Below are 16104 nucleotides of genomic sequence, written 5' to 3'. Positions count from 1 at the left end.
GCGAGCGGAGACCCGGGCGCAAGATGGCAGAAGCCGCCTGAGCCGGGGGGCGCCGAGCCCGCGCTGCGCCGTCCCCGCCCCGCTGCCATGAGCCGCGGACGGCCCGGCCCCGATGGCCCCCGTGTACGAAGGTAAGGCTCGGGGCCCGGCTTTGTTCCCGCGGCCCGCGCCCCCGGCCCGGCCCCCCAACCCTCGGGCCCGGGGCCCCCGAGCCCCGCGCCTTCCGGCCCCACGCCCCCGGCCGATGGTTCTTCGCCTCCCTGTTCCCGCCCCGCTGACCCTCGGCCCCCGGCCCCGTCCCCTTGCCTTCCGGCCCCCGGTTCTCGAATCCGCGCCGCCAGCCTCCCAGCTCCCCGATCTCGGGTCTGGTTCCTGGTACCCCAGCTTCCAGCTCCGAGTACGCACCCCCTTTTCTCCCCTGCACCCTAGCTCCGGGTCTCCGCTTCCTCCCCCCCGCCCCCCCCCCGGCGCCGCGCCCCCCTCCTGAGCCGGCTGGGTCCGGGGTCCGGGACGGCGAGGGGGCGCGTTTCCCGGGCGAGGAGGCGGCGGCTGTGGCCGGGTGGACTCCTGCCCAAAGAAAAGAAGTGTGGCCGTGGGGGTGCTCTTGGGGTGATCGCGGGGCGAGAAATAAAGGTGATGCGGCGGGGCGCGCGGCCCCCGCGGGAGCACGTCCCCCGGAGCGGCCCCTCGGCTGCGCTGTCCTCGCGGCCACCCTGCCGGCGCCCACCCCACGCGCCTTTCTTCGCTGCGGGCTCCAATTGCGGGGGGCCTGGAGCCGGCATTCTGGGGCCAGGTGGTGTGGGGGGATGTAAAGTCCCTCCCGGGCCCGGACAGAACAATGAGCGCGGCGCCCGGCAGCCGCCTTCGCGAGTGCGGGGAGGTGGAGTTGGCCTCGCGGGGACAGGCGCGCGTGGGCCTGGGCGACCCTGGCCGGCCGTTCTCCCGGCTTGTCCTCTGGACGACAGCACAGCCAGGCCGTGGCTCGCCTGTCCCGGCACTCCGTCGGTGTCTGCCTGTCCGTCTGCCAGTTTCCACAACCCTCAATCAACTTAAGTTTTTACACTTGATGTGTTTTGGGGTCGGAGTCGGAGGGGGCCCCCACGTGAAACCAAAAACTGCGTCCAGTTTCCAGCCGGTCGTTCCCCCCGGGAAGAGGCTGTTTGGGGGACAGGGTGGCCATCGCAGCCCGCTGTCCCAGCCCACCTGCACCGCCCAGTTTTGTTAAGATTTTCCTGTGCCTTAAAGTGGCCATAGGGCAGAGGGTTTGGGTGGCCGGAGCAGGGGAGGCGGGGTTATTAAAACCCTTCCCCAGGCCAGCTGGGGCCTTTGCTCGTTTTATCTCTGTTATAAGAAGCTGATTAAAAAGAAGAAAGGAGAGGGGAAGCCCAACTTATCTTACAAGAAAATCTGTTACTAGTTCCAGAGCTTTCCAATGAATTAGGTTTCTGGGTGGAATAAAGTTACCAGTCAGGCCCGGGAGAACAAGGCTGTAAATAACCTATGGACTGTAAATATTTTTTTTTCAGGCTCTTTGAGAAACAAAGGGACTGTTTAGAAGGCCACAGAGAGATGCTATTTACAGGGGCTTTGCCTCCAAAGAACACAAGGTCCATTTAACTGATGGGCCAAACAAAATGAAATTTTCTGATCACTCCCCCCAGCACAGGCGAGTGGCCGGGTGTGCCAGCGTTCTGGGACCCGCGTCGGTGTGCATTGTTCATCCGTATCTGTGGGAAGGGGCGACAGTCAAAGCGCTCTGTGTCTGGAGTGTTAAAATGAAACAATTTTCTCTTTATTAAGTCCCTCCTGGAGACGCCCTCTGCCGGCAGCTCCCTGCGCCCGGGACCGGGAACTTGGCATTGAATGGAGAACTGGAGGCTGGCTGCTCTGGCAGGGCCGAGGGGCAGAGGAGGTGGGCTGAGGCCAGTTTTGTCAGATTTCTGCAGAGCCATCTCAGACCGGAGCCTTTCTCCTGTCGCTGATGCTCCCAGTCTCCTGTGGTATGCAGGATCCCCTTTCTGGCTCAGGCTGGCTGTCTTATTAGGTGATCCCTTCAGAAGAGGTGTCCTGGGTGTGTGAGGTGTGTGATTACAGGGGGACGAGGTCTCAGGTCTCTCTGGAGCTCACAGATGTGCTTTGTGGGAATCCCTGTCCCGGCACTGCTCCCGGAACCTCCCTGTCCTCCTGTCTTTTGGTGCCCCCACATTCCATGCCTTCCTTCCCCAGGAGCGAGTTACCCTGGCTGCTTCCCTCATCGCCCTCCACCTGGCTAGCCTCAGCCGCCCGGTGTCACGCTGTCAGAACCCAGTGTGGCTCTCCGGGAGGGCTGGGTGGCCCTGCATGCAGGCAGGTGACCTCTGCAGTCACGGATTACGACGCTGCCACCTGCATTCATTCCGAGGCGCCAGGGGCGGGAGCTGGCCTCCTTTTTCCTGCTCGGTGACACCCCCTGGATTTGGTGAACTTGATTTTCCCCGACCCAATCAGAGCGCACTCACCCCTCTGTGTCCTAGATGAGCAGACGCTCCCTGCAGTTCCTCCCGGAAGCGGAGTCTGATGGGCTTGGAGCTTCGCCACATGGCTGTCCAGCGGGGTTCAGGGGTACACGGGGCCCAGGGAGGAATGGCGGGGGGCAGGCCTGGGGGAGCGTGAACAGGACATGCAGGTAATTTAGGCAGAGGGGCTGTTCTGGAAACAGGTGTATGTGGTAGCACGGATTGGCGGCTGGCCGGGGTCATCACTCTCCCTTCTGGCCTTGGCTTCAAGGATCGGTTTATAAATAGCTGTTCGCTTTCAGTGGTGTGCTGCGTGCTAAGTGAAATATCTTTAAAAAGGTTGATTTTCTTTGGAAAGTTAAATATTCCCCTGGCAATGGTTTATTCCATCAGTTTGCTGAGCGAGGCTTCCCCCGTCCCCCTCACATCTGGTGCAAAGGCTGGCCAAACGCATCCGCCTTGCCTTAGGTTCTGACCTGGAGTCGTGCAGGTCAGCTGCTCCCGGCAGACCCGGGCACGACAAGACAGAATGCTGCTGGACCTGGGCCATCGCGCCACCAGCTGTTGATCAGACCTGGGGTGCTTTTCAGAAGTTGATTGCCAGGCCTTTCCCACTGGTCTCTCTTAGTCTGGAAGCTGTGCTGAGACCCGTCCCATGTCACAGCAGCATGGACATCTCTGGTGACACCAGGGGGGTAGCTGTATATGAGGTGTCTCGGCTGGGAGTTCCACCCCACCTCCACTGCTCCCCCTGAGCCACACCTGTGCCCCGAGTTAGTAGTGACAAGAACCCAGGCAAGGGCCCATCAGGGAGCAGTCCCCTGCTGGTCCTCCAGCCCCTGCTCTGCCCAGTCCCTCCTCTGAGCTACCTGCTGACGCCTGAGAGAAGCAAACTCTGAATCACTTCCCACTGGAAGAGTTTGATGACACACGTTCTAAAATAGCTGGTCCGTGTTTGTGCTTGATATTTTTAAAATGAGTAAGTCGAAGCACTGTTTCCCCTTTGCCACGTGGGTGGCGTGAATCCGGCGGGTGCGTTTCCTCCTGGGTTCTGAACAGCAGGCCTCCCGCGTCTGGGTCCAGCTTCACCTTGTGTCTTGGTGGTGGGGAGACCTCGTCTTCTCTGAGCAGCCCCCAGGCGGGGTGGAAGCATGGCTTGTCCTTTAACTTCTCGGCACGCGTGGCCTGCGGGAGGAGGCGTGACCGTGGTGGACATCCTCTGAGCAGCCTGCCAGTGCCGTCCCTGGAGGAGGGAGCGAACAGCATGCATGTAGTTGGGGAACCACAAGCATGTTTCCGTCCTCGCGGCACCAGCCACAGCAAACCCCTCTTAACTACAAAAAAAGGAATCTTTTCCAGTGCCCTCTGACTTTTCAGGAAGGCCCTTGTGCAGTGTTTTAAGTGCTCACCTGCTCTCTGGAAGGTTGGTGGTTCAAACCCATCATCTGCTCTCAGGGAGAAGGATGAGGCTGTCTGCTGCTGTAGGACTCTGTAGCACTGGAAACCCCATGGGGCACTCTTCTCTGTCCTGTGGGGTTTCCGTGGGTTGGAGTAGACTTGACAGCTGTGGATTTAGATTTAGCGTTCGGGCTTTTTCTGAGGAGCCCTCTCTGCTGACAACAGTGGTTAAAGACTCCGGTGCTAATTGCAGGGTCAGAGAGTCAAAGCTACTCGCTGCTTCATAGGAGAGACGAGATTAAAACAAAGATTTACGTCCAGACCCCTGCTATCCAGTCGGTGCTGTCTCATCACGACTGTCCACTGAGTTCCAGCCTTTACAGGAAGTGACTGCCCATCTCTCTCCCACAGAGCTGCCAGTCATTTGATTAGCAACCTCTTCCAAGGTGCCTTTATGTAAGGATTGTTGTTGTTGTGTACTGTTGAGTCGAAACTGACCCATAGCTAATCCTCCAGTGTGTTTTAGAGGCAGTTAATTGCACAGAAGGAGATTGCCCATCTTTGTCTAAAGGTGCAGCTGGTAAATTTGAGCCATGTACCTTTGTGTTGGCAGCACAACTCCTTGTCCCTAAGCCCCCAGAAGCCCTGTGGGCCGTTCTGAGTCAGAGCGGACTGCACAGCAGAGTTTGGCATTTGGGGCTTGGGGACCTTTCCTGGTTCTGTATTTCCTCTGAGCTTCAGCTGGTTCCAGGTGAGGAATCTTCTGTGGGGACACTTTCTCATAAAATGTGCCGGCACATCACCAAGGTGGGGTCTCAGGGCTGCAGCCACGCTGCCAGGAGAAGGTCTCAAGTCCGAAAGGTCACTTCAGCCCCCGGCCAGAACTGTCCTTAAACAAGGGAGCAGACGAGGAGAGGATCCCACAGTTCATTGCCAGGGGCCTGTTGAGGGGAACCCTGCTTAACCCACAAGCCAGGCACAGAACCCTGTAAGCACTTCCCTGCAGAAGACACAGGGCCGCCCTGTGCGAGTTCCGGCGACTCCTCTTCCAGTGTTCTTTTTCAGTGTTCTCTATTTCCTCTTCTGTCTTCTTCCTGGATGTGGATCCTGGGGGACCCTGGGAGGCAGCTCTGAGGTGGTGGGGAGGGTCTGCCGTGAGGCGAGTCTCATGGCTCACCCAGCATGTGATTGGCCTGTCCTTCCTAGTGGTCTGACAGGACCGTTCGCATTTTAGAGTTGCTTTTGGAGTTGAGATTCAGAACCACCAGCGGCCTCACGTAAACCTTAAGGCATTTGAAGCCAGAGGGCCCAGCTGCTGTGGTTTCATTTTGTGGGTGATGCCCTGTTAGGGGGAGGGAGAGTTGGAAACCTGGGGCGGAGGAAGCCAAGGTGCTTGAGGTTTACCTTGGTAGTCAGGTGCCCGTGAGCAGGCCCTGAGCTCACGTCGCACGCGGGGAAACACCGCCCGGGCCTGGCCATCCACACAGTCCTTGCTGTGCTTGTGCGCGTGGTGGCCACTATGTCAGTCTACCTCACGAGCGTCTTCCTCTTCTTCACTGACTGCTGGCTTCATGGTAAGGAACCACACTGCCAACCTAAAGGCACCCGGTTCGAATGCACCAGCTGCTTCACAGAGGAAAGATGGGCTGTCTCCTCCATGCTGGAGGGTCAGCTGTCAGTTGGTTCTGACTTTACAGTACACAACAACAGCGGCTGTTCAAGCATGATGTCCTTCTCCAGGGACTGGCCCTCCTCCCAGCCCATTGGCTGCTGACCAGTGGCCCGCGCCTCCTGGTGGCCCATGCACCCAGGAAGGGAATACCTGTCCTTCATGTACTCGTGGATTGGACCCTGGGGACCAACAGGGTTTTGTTGGCCAATTTTTAGAAATCACTCACCAGGCCTTTCTTCCTAGTCCTCCTTCACCTGGAAGTTCTCCGGTAGCCGGCATAGAGCCACACCAGCCTCCCTGACAGGTGGTGGCTTGACCAGGAACCTAGACAAGGTCAGTCAGGCAAGGCAAATGGGACTTCTCCCATGGGGCCACCTCCAGCCTCTTCTGAGCAGGACAGTTCCTGTTAGAGTGTCTCTGTGTGCCTGGGCCGTCCTGCACCCTGACCTCCATTCACATCACTAACCTGGCCTCCTTGCAGCCCTGTGGGCAGCTGTGGCCATCACCCCAACAGTCATCCCTGAACGCTCCCAGAGGGCCCTCTGGGGGTCCTGCAGCAGTGTAAGAGGCTCTGTCCCTGTTCTTGGGGGCGTTGGGGGTGTCAAAATCCATGTGGACCCATAGTGCTGTGGGTCTGACGTTTCTTTTATTGACAGTTCTTACATGCTTCAGGTTTCTTTGGAGTTTCAGGAGAAGACCTCATTTCTCTGTTTTATCTTGACATCTTGATTTTATTTGGAATTTTTAAAAAGTGCTTCTGAATGTAGAAAATGCCCATTACAGATTTCCTTAGAAACTGGTGGTAAGATCCCTTGACAGCGACTCAGGGTGACCCTTGGTCAGTGTGACAGGAGGACAGTTCTCTGTGGGGTTGTCAGTGACTGTGATCGTGCCCGAAAGGGTTGCCCGGCCTTTCTTCTGAGGTACCTCAGGGTTAAAGGACGAGTGTATCAGCAGTTCACAGATAGGTCCATCTCCAACTGCAGCCAAGTCTGTCTCCGTCTTCTTTGCTTCCTTGCCCTCGTGAATGCAAATCCACTCCTGATTTGTATGCGTCTCTGGGAGACCATCCTCGGTCCCTCTGGCGGCCACTGGCTCTGTTGGATGTGGTCACTGGCTCTGTTGGATGTGGTCTCTCGCTCTGTAGGCAGTTGTTGGAGAGTGACCTTGGCTTTGCTGCCAAGCAGAACCCTTGTCTCCCAGGGAGTTGCCAGTGGAAGACAGGTCAAGGTCAGCACAGCAGCAGCGTCCGTCCATCCATCCTAGGACCCTGACAGAACGGCCCCTGGTGCGGATGTGAACGAAGAAAGCCACACCCTGGCCACTTGAGACTGGGGGCTCTAATCGAGGGCCCTCACTGGGCTGCTGCCCTCTGTCCACTTTGAGGAGGTGGGCATGAGTGACTTAAAATTGTCTATTCCAAAACACAATAATAAATCGAGTTATGACATATGAAAAGATATAAAAGTTATATGTAACTACACTGTCGTCTGTAAAAGAAGCCTTGGGGGCAGAGTATAACGTGCTGGGCTGCAACTGCTTCAAGGAGAAAGGTGAGCCCTGTCGTCCTTCCCGTAAAGATCAGCGGACTCCTGATGGGGGCCCGCTGTGAGTCACAACTTGACGGCATAGTTTGCTTCTGGGGTTTTGGTGATCTGTTAAGCGTGAAGGGCACCCTGGTGGTGTCACGTATAGTGTGTTGAGGGCTAACGCGAGATTGGTGGTTTGAATCCTCCAGCTGCCCTGGGGAGAAAGATGGGCAGTGCCTCAAAGTCAGAACCGACCCATAGCTGACCCTCCAGCGGGTTTTCAGAGGCTGTAAATCGGACCAGAGGAGATGGCCATTCTTTATCCTGCAGAACAGCTGGTGGATTCGAACTGCGTGCCTTTGGGTTGGCAGTGCACCTCCTTACCAGAGCTCTGTAAAGATTTACAGCCTTGGAAACCGGTGGAGGGTCGCTGTGGCCAGAATCACCGCGTCAGTGGGCAGCCCTGGTAAGCAGCAGCACACCCCAGCTTCCGCCCCAGACAACAGAGAAGCTTGAAATAGTGCGAGACTTGCCAGAACGTGACAGCAGAGACAAAGTGAGCACTCACTGTGGCAAAGTGTAGACTTGCTCCACCCAAAGGTGCTAGCAGCCTTTGGTTAATGAAAACGAATGTGTGCAGAGCTCAGAAAAGTGAGGCAGGCCCGGATTCGATTAACCCGATGGTCAGGAAATTCGGGGCCTGGCTGAACTCTCACCTGAGTCACATGCACCTGCCCTCACTCCCTTCCCTGGAGCCTCTCACATACTCTGAGTAATGGCAGCTGTCCCCTCCTCACGTCTGCTTGTGTTGTTAAAAGCATCTCTCTGACTCGCTCTGGCTTCTCCACCTGGGAAGATATATTTATGTGGCTGTGAGCAGGGTGGAAAGCCGTGGCTATTAGTGGTCTCATTTCTACACAAGGCAGGTGACCCCCTGGGGTCTGCAGTGCGGGGTCTCTGGAGGACAGGCTCTAGCACTGGTCCCCCTCTGTCTCCATCTCATGACCAGGATGCCCACTGCCGGCGAGCCAGTCCAGACACATGGCGTCCCTCCATGGGCTCACTGATGTGGTCAGCGTAACAGGAGGAGACTGCCCATCTTTCTCCCGTGGAGCAGCTGAGGGATTCGAACCATTAGAGACAACCTTTGTTTAACAGCACAACTCCCTACAGACTAGGCCACCAGAGCTCTCTCAGGTTAATAAGGTGTAGAAATTAAAAAACTGCAGCACAGATTTTTGTAGCCCACTATTCAAGCTAAATCGTTACAGGAGGAGACCACCCCTCTTTCTCCTGTTGGAGCAGTGGGTAGATTTGAACTGCTGAACTTCAGGTGGCTGCTGTTTTATGCCACTGGGTTGGAACCAATACCTGGTTCTCTCCCCCAGTGGGTTTTCACAGGCTGTAAATCTCATGGGAGGAGACTGCCCATCTTTCTTCCACAGAGCCTGCCTTTAGGTTGGCAGTGCAGCTTCTTACCGGTGGGCTACACCACCAGAGGAGCTTTATACCTGGCAGGCACTCCTAGGGATTGGAGACTAGGCTGTTCATTTGGTGTCTCCAGCAGCCCTGGGCTGGTGAGTCTCGTGTGGCTTGCATTCACCGGACTACAGTCTGTTATCTGGAGCTAAAGCCAGGCCTGCTCACCGCAGCGAGGCCACCAGGTTCTCCACTCCCGCTCTCTGAGTTTCAGCCCCCACCTGCCTGCTCCTCAGAGCCTACCTGAGTTACCGTCACAGGGCTGCAGACAGAAGTTGGCAGGCCATTGGGCGAGCCCGCAGATTTGGCTCACCCAGGCTTAGAAGGGACATTAAAACACCTTATGGGTCCTGAGCTTGCAACAGCCGTACCTGTCAAACCTGTTCCTGTTAGCTTGGTGGTGAGCCGAAAGAGTAAAGATCCGAGTGTACCCAGAGGTGCCTCAGAAGAAAGGACTGGCAATCTCCATTGACAAACCAGCCATTGAAAACCCAGTGGAGCTCTGACCTGCACTGTCAGGGGAAGGATGGACCCATCCCTGACCTGCTGTAGGCTGAGGCTGGGAGGCGCTGTCACTACTACAGGGACGTTTCCTTTGAAAATGGTTACATGGCTTACTTACCCCAGGAAGGATTCAAGACCCTTGAAGGGCTGGGGGTCAGGTGGAGGGCAGGTGGGAGCTCAGTTGTACTCTGACACACACGGGGCTGTAGGGAGCCGGAGTCCGCTCCGCAGCGTCCATTCCCCCATCCCTGCTGGTGTGTGGTTAAAGCACTGTGCTGCTAGCCAGTAGGTGGATGGTTCAAACCACCAAGCTCTGCAGGGGACAGAAGGGGCGGTAATGATTCCCAGGTGTGGGCACACTGTCCTGGAGGCCGTCACACACGCACACGTGCGCGCGCACGCGCGCAGACACACACACACATCCCGCCAGATGTCCTGCAGCATGTAACAACAAGTGGGAGATGATGATTCCCAAGTGTGGGCACACTGCCCTGGAGGCCGTCACACGCGCGCACGCACACACCCCGCCAGGTGTCCTGCAGCGCAGAACAACGAGTGAGAGATGATTCCCAGGTGTGGGCACACTGCCCTGGAGGCTGTCTCTCTCTCTCTCTCTCTCTGTCACACACACACACACCCCACACCCAGGTGTCCTGCAGCACACAGAACGAGTGGGAGATGATTCCACAACCAGGGGTTTTGCAAGGGGGTTTAGGCAGGTGAGAGTGCATGACCAGCTTCCAAAGGAACCCCTGCATTTGTCCGAGGACGAGGGCAGGAGGCACCATGGACATTGTCCCTGCAGCCAGGCATCTGATGTCGGGCAGCTTGGCCGCGAGAAGTGAGCGAGTCAGGTGGTGGCTGGTCGGTGCTGTCCAGTCGAGGAAGACTCGTAGCAGCCCTGTAGCTAACACACCTGAGCCCTGGCCGACCCGGTCCCGTCCTCATCAGTTACCATAAAACAAAATCATGGTAATAAAAGCATAGCAGATGTTGAAAATGGTCTGATTCTGTGGGGTCTCTGCACTTTATCTGAGTGAACCCAGTACCGAAGCAGTTTGTAGTGTCCTGGAAGGAAGGGGTCTCTTGCAGAATGCCCCCCACCCTGCTCTGGACGGTGGACATTCTGATTGTGATTAATTCACCGTGTTTCAGCGGGATTTGGACAGATTGATGCTTCTGCGCACGCTATGGACTTTTATAACGCCCTTATTGTCACAGAGGAAGCCAGTCTGACACGGGTGCAGACAGAGGGCGCTCACCAGAGACCATACTAGAACCTTCCATCTCGGCACGGTGGGCACCTGTTTCCCACACGGCTTCGATCCCGTCCTGGCAAGACGGAGTCCACACCGATAGCGCCTCCCGAGTCAGCTGTGAGCCCCGGTGTAGACGGCTCATCCCAGGCCGGCTCGGAGGACAGTGTCCTTCAAGCTCCCCGGTCAGGGTGTCTGCTGGTGGTTCTGTGAAGTCACAATGGAAAGGTGGTTTGGAAAGGTGTTCTTCCTTTGAGGTCTGTGAGGGAAGAGGTTGTATGTAAGAGGAGAGGTGTAGTGCGTGTATGAGTGTATGTGAGTGACTGGTGTGTGCTGTGTGAAGGTGGTGTTTGGTGCGAGTGTACGTGCCTGTGCCGTGTCTTTGGCGTGCGCACATTCTGGTGTATGGGCGTGTGCCCGTGTGGCGTGGCTGTGCCGTGTGGTGTGTATTGCACACTGTCCTGTGGGTGGGTCATCTGACCCACACTGTCAGGGAAGGATGGACCCATCCCTGACCTGCTGTTGGCTGAGGCTGGGAGGCGCTGTCACTACTACAGGAATGTTTCCTTTGAAAATTATTACATGGCTTACTTACCCCAGGAAGGATTCCAGACCCTTGAAGGGCTGGGGTCAGGTGGAAGGCAGTGAATTTCTGCGAGCAAGGCTTGGGGGTCCCAGCACGTGGAACAGATGAGGTGTCCTGGGTCAGGTCCCCTGGCACAAGGTGACAGGGCGCTGAGTTCGTCCTGGGCATCGCTGCAGATGGGCTGGTTGGCTGGAGGCGTGAGCACAGAATGGACCTTCAGTGCTTGGGACCCTGTTGAAGGGTTGCGGAAGGTTCTGATTCTCTAGAGAACAGGCGAGGGTGAGACTTGATCCAGGTCGTTTCTGCAGCCCAGGCTGGGAGAGTTGGGAGCTGTGTTGGGTAGGGGCCGGGGGACCCAGAGTTGGGTGGATGTCCTTGGGGTCACTCAGGAGTAACGTGTCACCCAGGGAGCTGTGTCTTCTCATGAGCTTGCTCACAGCACCTTGCTGGGGTCCCAGGATCATCCAGAGAGGTGGCAGGGAGCTCGGGGCCAGGCCTTCTTGGGTTAGAAGCACACTAGGTACCTAGTGGGCCCTGCTGTACAGAGGAGGGAACTCTGCTCCTGCAAGAGCCCTCCCATACAGCAAGGTTGTGTGCCCCCACTTCCAGGATTTGGGGTTCCCCTGGCCAGCGATGCTCCATATTGTTCTCTGAAATGTGGGTCTTGTTACAGAAGGCACTCGTCAGCACTGACGGTCCCCGAGGGCAGCGTGGCCACCAGGCTGAGCCGGAGACCTCTCCTCTCTCCCCTGTCCACAGTGAGCAGGGTCCCTCCGAGTCAGGTGGCAGAGGGGGTTAAAATCAGAAGAGCACCTCCTCCAGGTGCTGCTGGCGTGAGAGGAGGGGCGAGGCACACGCTTCCAGTTGTGAAGCTCGAACCCAGCACTCTCTGCGTGTGCCACCGGGAAGCATCAGGGACGCAGGTGACCCGGAGAGGTGCCTGAGCACTCTGTGTCCACGCTGACCTGCGCACACACCTGGGTGGGCCCAGCAGGTCGGCCACCTTGTGATGAACCCTGACTCCTTATCCAGGCTATGACCACCTCACCTCTGCCTGGACCTTGAAGTGCCTCCCATCCACTCCAGGTCCCTGCGCGCCCCCGTGTCTTGGGGCCACCTTTGGGAGGGCAGGATGAGGCCAACTAGGTGGGGACTCCTGACATCGCAGGATATTAACGTAGGGTCTTGAAGGGAGGAAGTTCAGCACGTGAGGGACTGGACCCTGAGGGGCTGCTCCCCACAGAGAAGGGAGCTGTGGCCTGCCAGGCTCGGGGTTCAGGCTGAGGCCCAGCTGTCCTGCTCTGGGGCCGTGCTGCTGAGAGGCCTCCTGTTCAGACCCTTGGACACGGCAGGCGGCTGGCAATTGTTTCCTGATTGCCCCTTTGAGCACTGGGCACCCCACCCTTCTCCTGCCTGGTCTCTGCAAACGGTCATCCTGCTGAGTGCTCTCACTTAAACGGCCAGACTTCCTGTGGCCAGCAGTGACCTCCACAAGACGGCGAGTGACCTGTCTTCCGGGGGTGTCAGGTTCCCCCTCTCTGGCCGACTCATGCTCCCACCCACCTGCACCCCGGCTGGGCCCCTCCCGCTGCCTGCCTTGTGTGTGTGTCTCTGTGTGTTTGTCTCACTGCACCTGTAGGCGGGAGTCTTTGTGGAAGCATGCATGGAGCTCTGGAACGTTCTAGAAAAGTGGTTCTCGGTGTTTTCCTCATCAGCGACCCAAGGGCTTGTTAAAACATGGTTGCTGGGCCACCCCCAGAGTTTCTGTTTCAGTAGATTCGAGGTGGGGCTGAGTTTGCGTCTCGATCTGAGAACCTCTGTTAAAGGAAATGAAGCAGGTTAAGTGTCAGGTGGCTAACCCGAAGGTCAGAGGTTCAAACTCACCAGCTGTCCTTTTGGAAGCAACTTGACAGCAGGGTTTGACTGTGGGTTTTGGATCTAGAGGGTCAGAGTTAAGGAACCCTGGCGGTTAAGTAATTGAGCTGCTGACCCAGAGGTCAGTGGTCGGTGTTGCAGTCTGCCCCAGCACAGATGACGGCGTGGAAGCTCTCCGGGAAGTTCTCAGCTGTCCTGGAGGGTCACGCTGCGTTAGCATCGACTGGACAGCAGTGGGCATCAGAGGCCGAGTGAGGTCAGCAAGTACCTGAAATCCCTGCACATCGCTTTTTGGTGGCCCCTTTCATGGATGTGTGAGGTCAAAGGCCAGGTGTCAGGTTGTTCACAGCCTGGTGATTTCTGGGAACCGCAGCCTTCCTGCCCCCATGCCAAGAGGGACGGGATCCTTTCTTCCCAGGGCTGAGTGGTGAATGCTACCCATTCCTGCCCTCCTTGATCCAGCGTCTGTGGGACAGACCGTCCACACCTAACAGCGTGTCACAGGGAAGGAGCGGGAGAAAGCTGTGATTGTTTCTGTTTACAGAGGGGGAAACTGAGGCTCAGAATGGTGGCTGGCCTGTCCACGGCCTCATCATCAGTGGCTGGAGGAGTCAGGACTTGAACTCTGCGCCCTCTGCCTCCCATCTGACCATAGGCAGCCTCACCTGCCCTCATGGGTGAGTTGAGTGTCTACAGATCCTACAACAAGGAGGTGCAAGATGAACCCCAACATGAGGGGCGTGTCTGGGGCCCTTGGTGAAGAATGGCTGTGTGACAGCCCGCTTCCCAGGGCTGTGACACTCTGCTCGGCCATACCTCGGCACATGAGTCCAGTGAGGTCCAAGTGTGGAGCACTTAGTGCTTGGCTGCTAGAGGTGGGGTGGGCCAGTCAGGCACAGGGAGGGCCCTCTGGGCGTGGGGAGGGCCAGCCAGGCTCTGGGTGGGCCAGCCGGACACGGGGAGAGCCAGCCGGGCATGGGGTGGGCCAGCTGGGCGCAGAGAGGGCCAGCCGGGCACAGGGAGGGCCAGCTGGGCACGGGGTGGGCCAGCTGGGCGCGGGGAGGGCCAGCCGTGAGCCCCTCTGCACTGTAGAGCAGGCAGGAGAGGTAAGAAGCATCTTACCAAGAACCACGATCGTCCACTAGGAAACGCTCACTGTGTGAAGGGAATGAAACAAAAACTGATGCTATTGAAATGTTGGGGCTGTAACTGACAGGTTGTCAGTTCGAACCCTGCCGCCGCGCTGTGGGAGGAAGATGAGGCAAGCTCCTCCTGGTAACATTTGCACCTTAGAAACCCTGTGGTTAGAGGGTGTTTGCTTGACCTGTGTGCAGTGATGGTGGCACTTGCCCCTTCTGCCTTGTGTGCCAGTCACTCCCTGGGGAGTCTGCCCTCAGACAACAGCATCGGACGTTACCTGGTCCTGTGTCGTCCAGCCCGTTGTCACAGTCCCTGAATTTTTGAGTCCCTTCCTTGGTGGGGCACATGGTTAATGCACACAGTTGCTGACCAAAATGCTGGAGGTCTGAGTCCATCTGGAGGCACCTTGGACCTTCTTTAGGAAAATGCATGGTCTCTGTGACCTCTGCTGGCTCACCGTGGGTCAGAATCAGCCAGACAGCAGTGGTCCAGGCGAGGGCACTCAGCTTCCTGAACGAGGCAGACTGCAGGTCCTCGTGTTTTCATAAGCTGATTTTCAGAATTAATTGGCAGGCCTTTTTTCCTTGTCTGTCTTGGTTTATAAGCTCTGCTGAAACGTATCCACCATGGATGACCCCGCTGTGTTTGACTTGCCAGTGATACGGCTCCCAGCATCACAAACCACATATACACCAGGAGAACACCCTCAGCTCCCAGCACCACACACCACACATGCAACAGCACAACACCCTCGGTTCCCAGCATCACACACCACACATACAACAGCACAACACCCTCGGTTCCTAGCCTCAAACACCACATGTACACCAGCACAACACCCTCAGCTCCCAGCATCACACACCACACGTACACCAGCACAACACCCTCCACTCCCAGCGTCACACAACACACATACAACAGCACAACACCCTCTGCTCCAGCATCACACACCACATATACACCAGGAGAACACCCTCAGCTCCCAGCACCACACACCACACATGCAACAGCACAACACCCTCGGTTCCTAGCCTCAAACACCACATGTACACCAGGACAACACCCTCAATTCCCAGCATCACACACCACACGTACACCAACACAACACCCTCCGCTCCAGCATCACACACCACACGTATACCAGCACAACACCCTCAGCTCCCAGCATCACACACCACACGTACACCAGCACAACACCCTCTGCTTTCAGCATCACATACCACACATACACCAGCACAACACCCTCTGCTTTCAGCATCACATACCACACATACACCAACACAACACCCTCTGCTTTCAGCATCACACATGCACCAGCACAACACCCTCTGCTTTCAGCATCACAACACCTCATATACACCAGCACAACACCTTCAGCTCTTAGCATCACAACACCACATGTACACTGACACAACATCCTGGCCAGCAGACAGTCAGTTGAGGTGGTACGTGGGTTGAATACCTTGCATTGGGTCAAGGCACCAGGCCCAGGCACAGAGCCGGGATGCACATTGCCCAGTTCTGGCTCGGGCACATGTCCCCCTAACCACCAGGGTAACCCTTCTGTAAGGGAAAGACTCGCAAACCCTCCCTAACTGGAATTGAAAAACTAAAAGTGAAATTTCATAAATATGTCAACTCTCCACATGTCAGTGTTCTTTGTTTAAACCCACATCTGAATAAATATTTTAAAATTCGAGAAACTTCTTTCTGGTGGTTTTCTCAAAGCATCTGTGTGCTCACAGCTGGACCCTCCAAGTAGGCCTGGAACTGGACTGGCCACAGAGCAGGTGGACCACATGGGGGTTTGTTGTCTCTGGGTCACTAGATGAAATGGCCAGCATGTCCACTGTCTGACAGACCACCCTCACAGTGTCACAGCAGCGTGTGTTTGAGCTGGTTGAGGGGTTTCGTGGACACAGATCCCAGGTCTCAGAGCTGTGTGTGCAGGCTGACCTCAGAGACTGGCATCCAGCCCCAGCTTCCCACAGCAAGGCCAGGGTTACCCGAAGAATTCACACGGCGTGTGCAGTGAAAGTCATGTTGGCAGCCCCCTGCCCTCTGTTCAGTGTGTTGTACCTGCTGTTAGGTTCTTTCCAACTGACGATGACCCTCTATCTCGTTTCCAACTGAAATCTTTAAGGGGGTAGGTAGACTGCCCACCTTTCTT

At 56.8% G+C, this 16104-nt stretch overlaps 1 protein-coding gene across 1 annotated transcript in view; it reads right to left on the bottom strand.

Moving 5' to 3' along the window:
* LOC102855481 overlaps nucleotides 1–14281 on the bottom strand; it is a 167818-nt gene extending 153537 nt beyond the window's left edge. Inside the window, exons 1-11 of the mRNA XM_006887223.1 lie at nucleotides 14212–14281; nucleotides 13692–13843; nucleotides 11968–12036; nucleotides 10929–11181; nucleotides 10340–10540; nucleotides 6032–6116; nucleotides 5820–5889; nucleotides 3503–3680; nucleotides 2499–2638; nucleotides 1665–1727; nucleotides 13–954 (exon numbers count right to left, since the gene is read on the bottom strand). Coding sequence (XP_006887285.1) covers nucleotides 13–954; nucleotides 1665–1727; nucleotides 2499–2638; nucleotides 3503–3680; nucleotides 5820–5889; nucleotides 6032–6116; nucleotides 10340–10540; nucleotides 10929–11181; nucleotides 11968–12036; nucleotides 13692–13843; nucleotides 14212–14281 — 2223 coding nt within the window. The remainder of the gene's footprint in view (nucleotides 1–12; nucleotides 955–1664; nucleotides 1728–2498; nucleotides 2639–3502; nucleotides 3681–5819; nucleotides 5890–6031; nucleotides 6117–10339; nucleotides 10541–10928; nucleotides 11182–11967; nucleotides 12037–13691; nucleotides 13844–14211) is intronic.
* Nucleotides 14282–16104: the final 1823 nt, after the last annotated feature.

Source organism: Elephantulus edwardii, unplaced genomic scaffold, assembly GCF_000299155.1.
Source record: "Elephantulus edwardii isolate Elephantulus edwardi_28Jun2011 unplaced genomic scaffold, EleEdw1.0 scaffold00055, whole genome shotgun sequence".
Lineage (NCBI taxonomy): Eukaryota > Metazoa > Chordata > Mammalia > Macroscelidea > Macroscelididae > Elephantulus > Elephantulus edwardii.
Note: the sequence above shows the minus strand (reverse complement) of the source record. Positions and strands in the feature narration are given on the sequence as shown.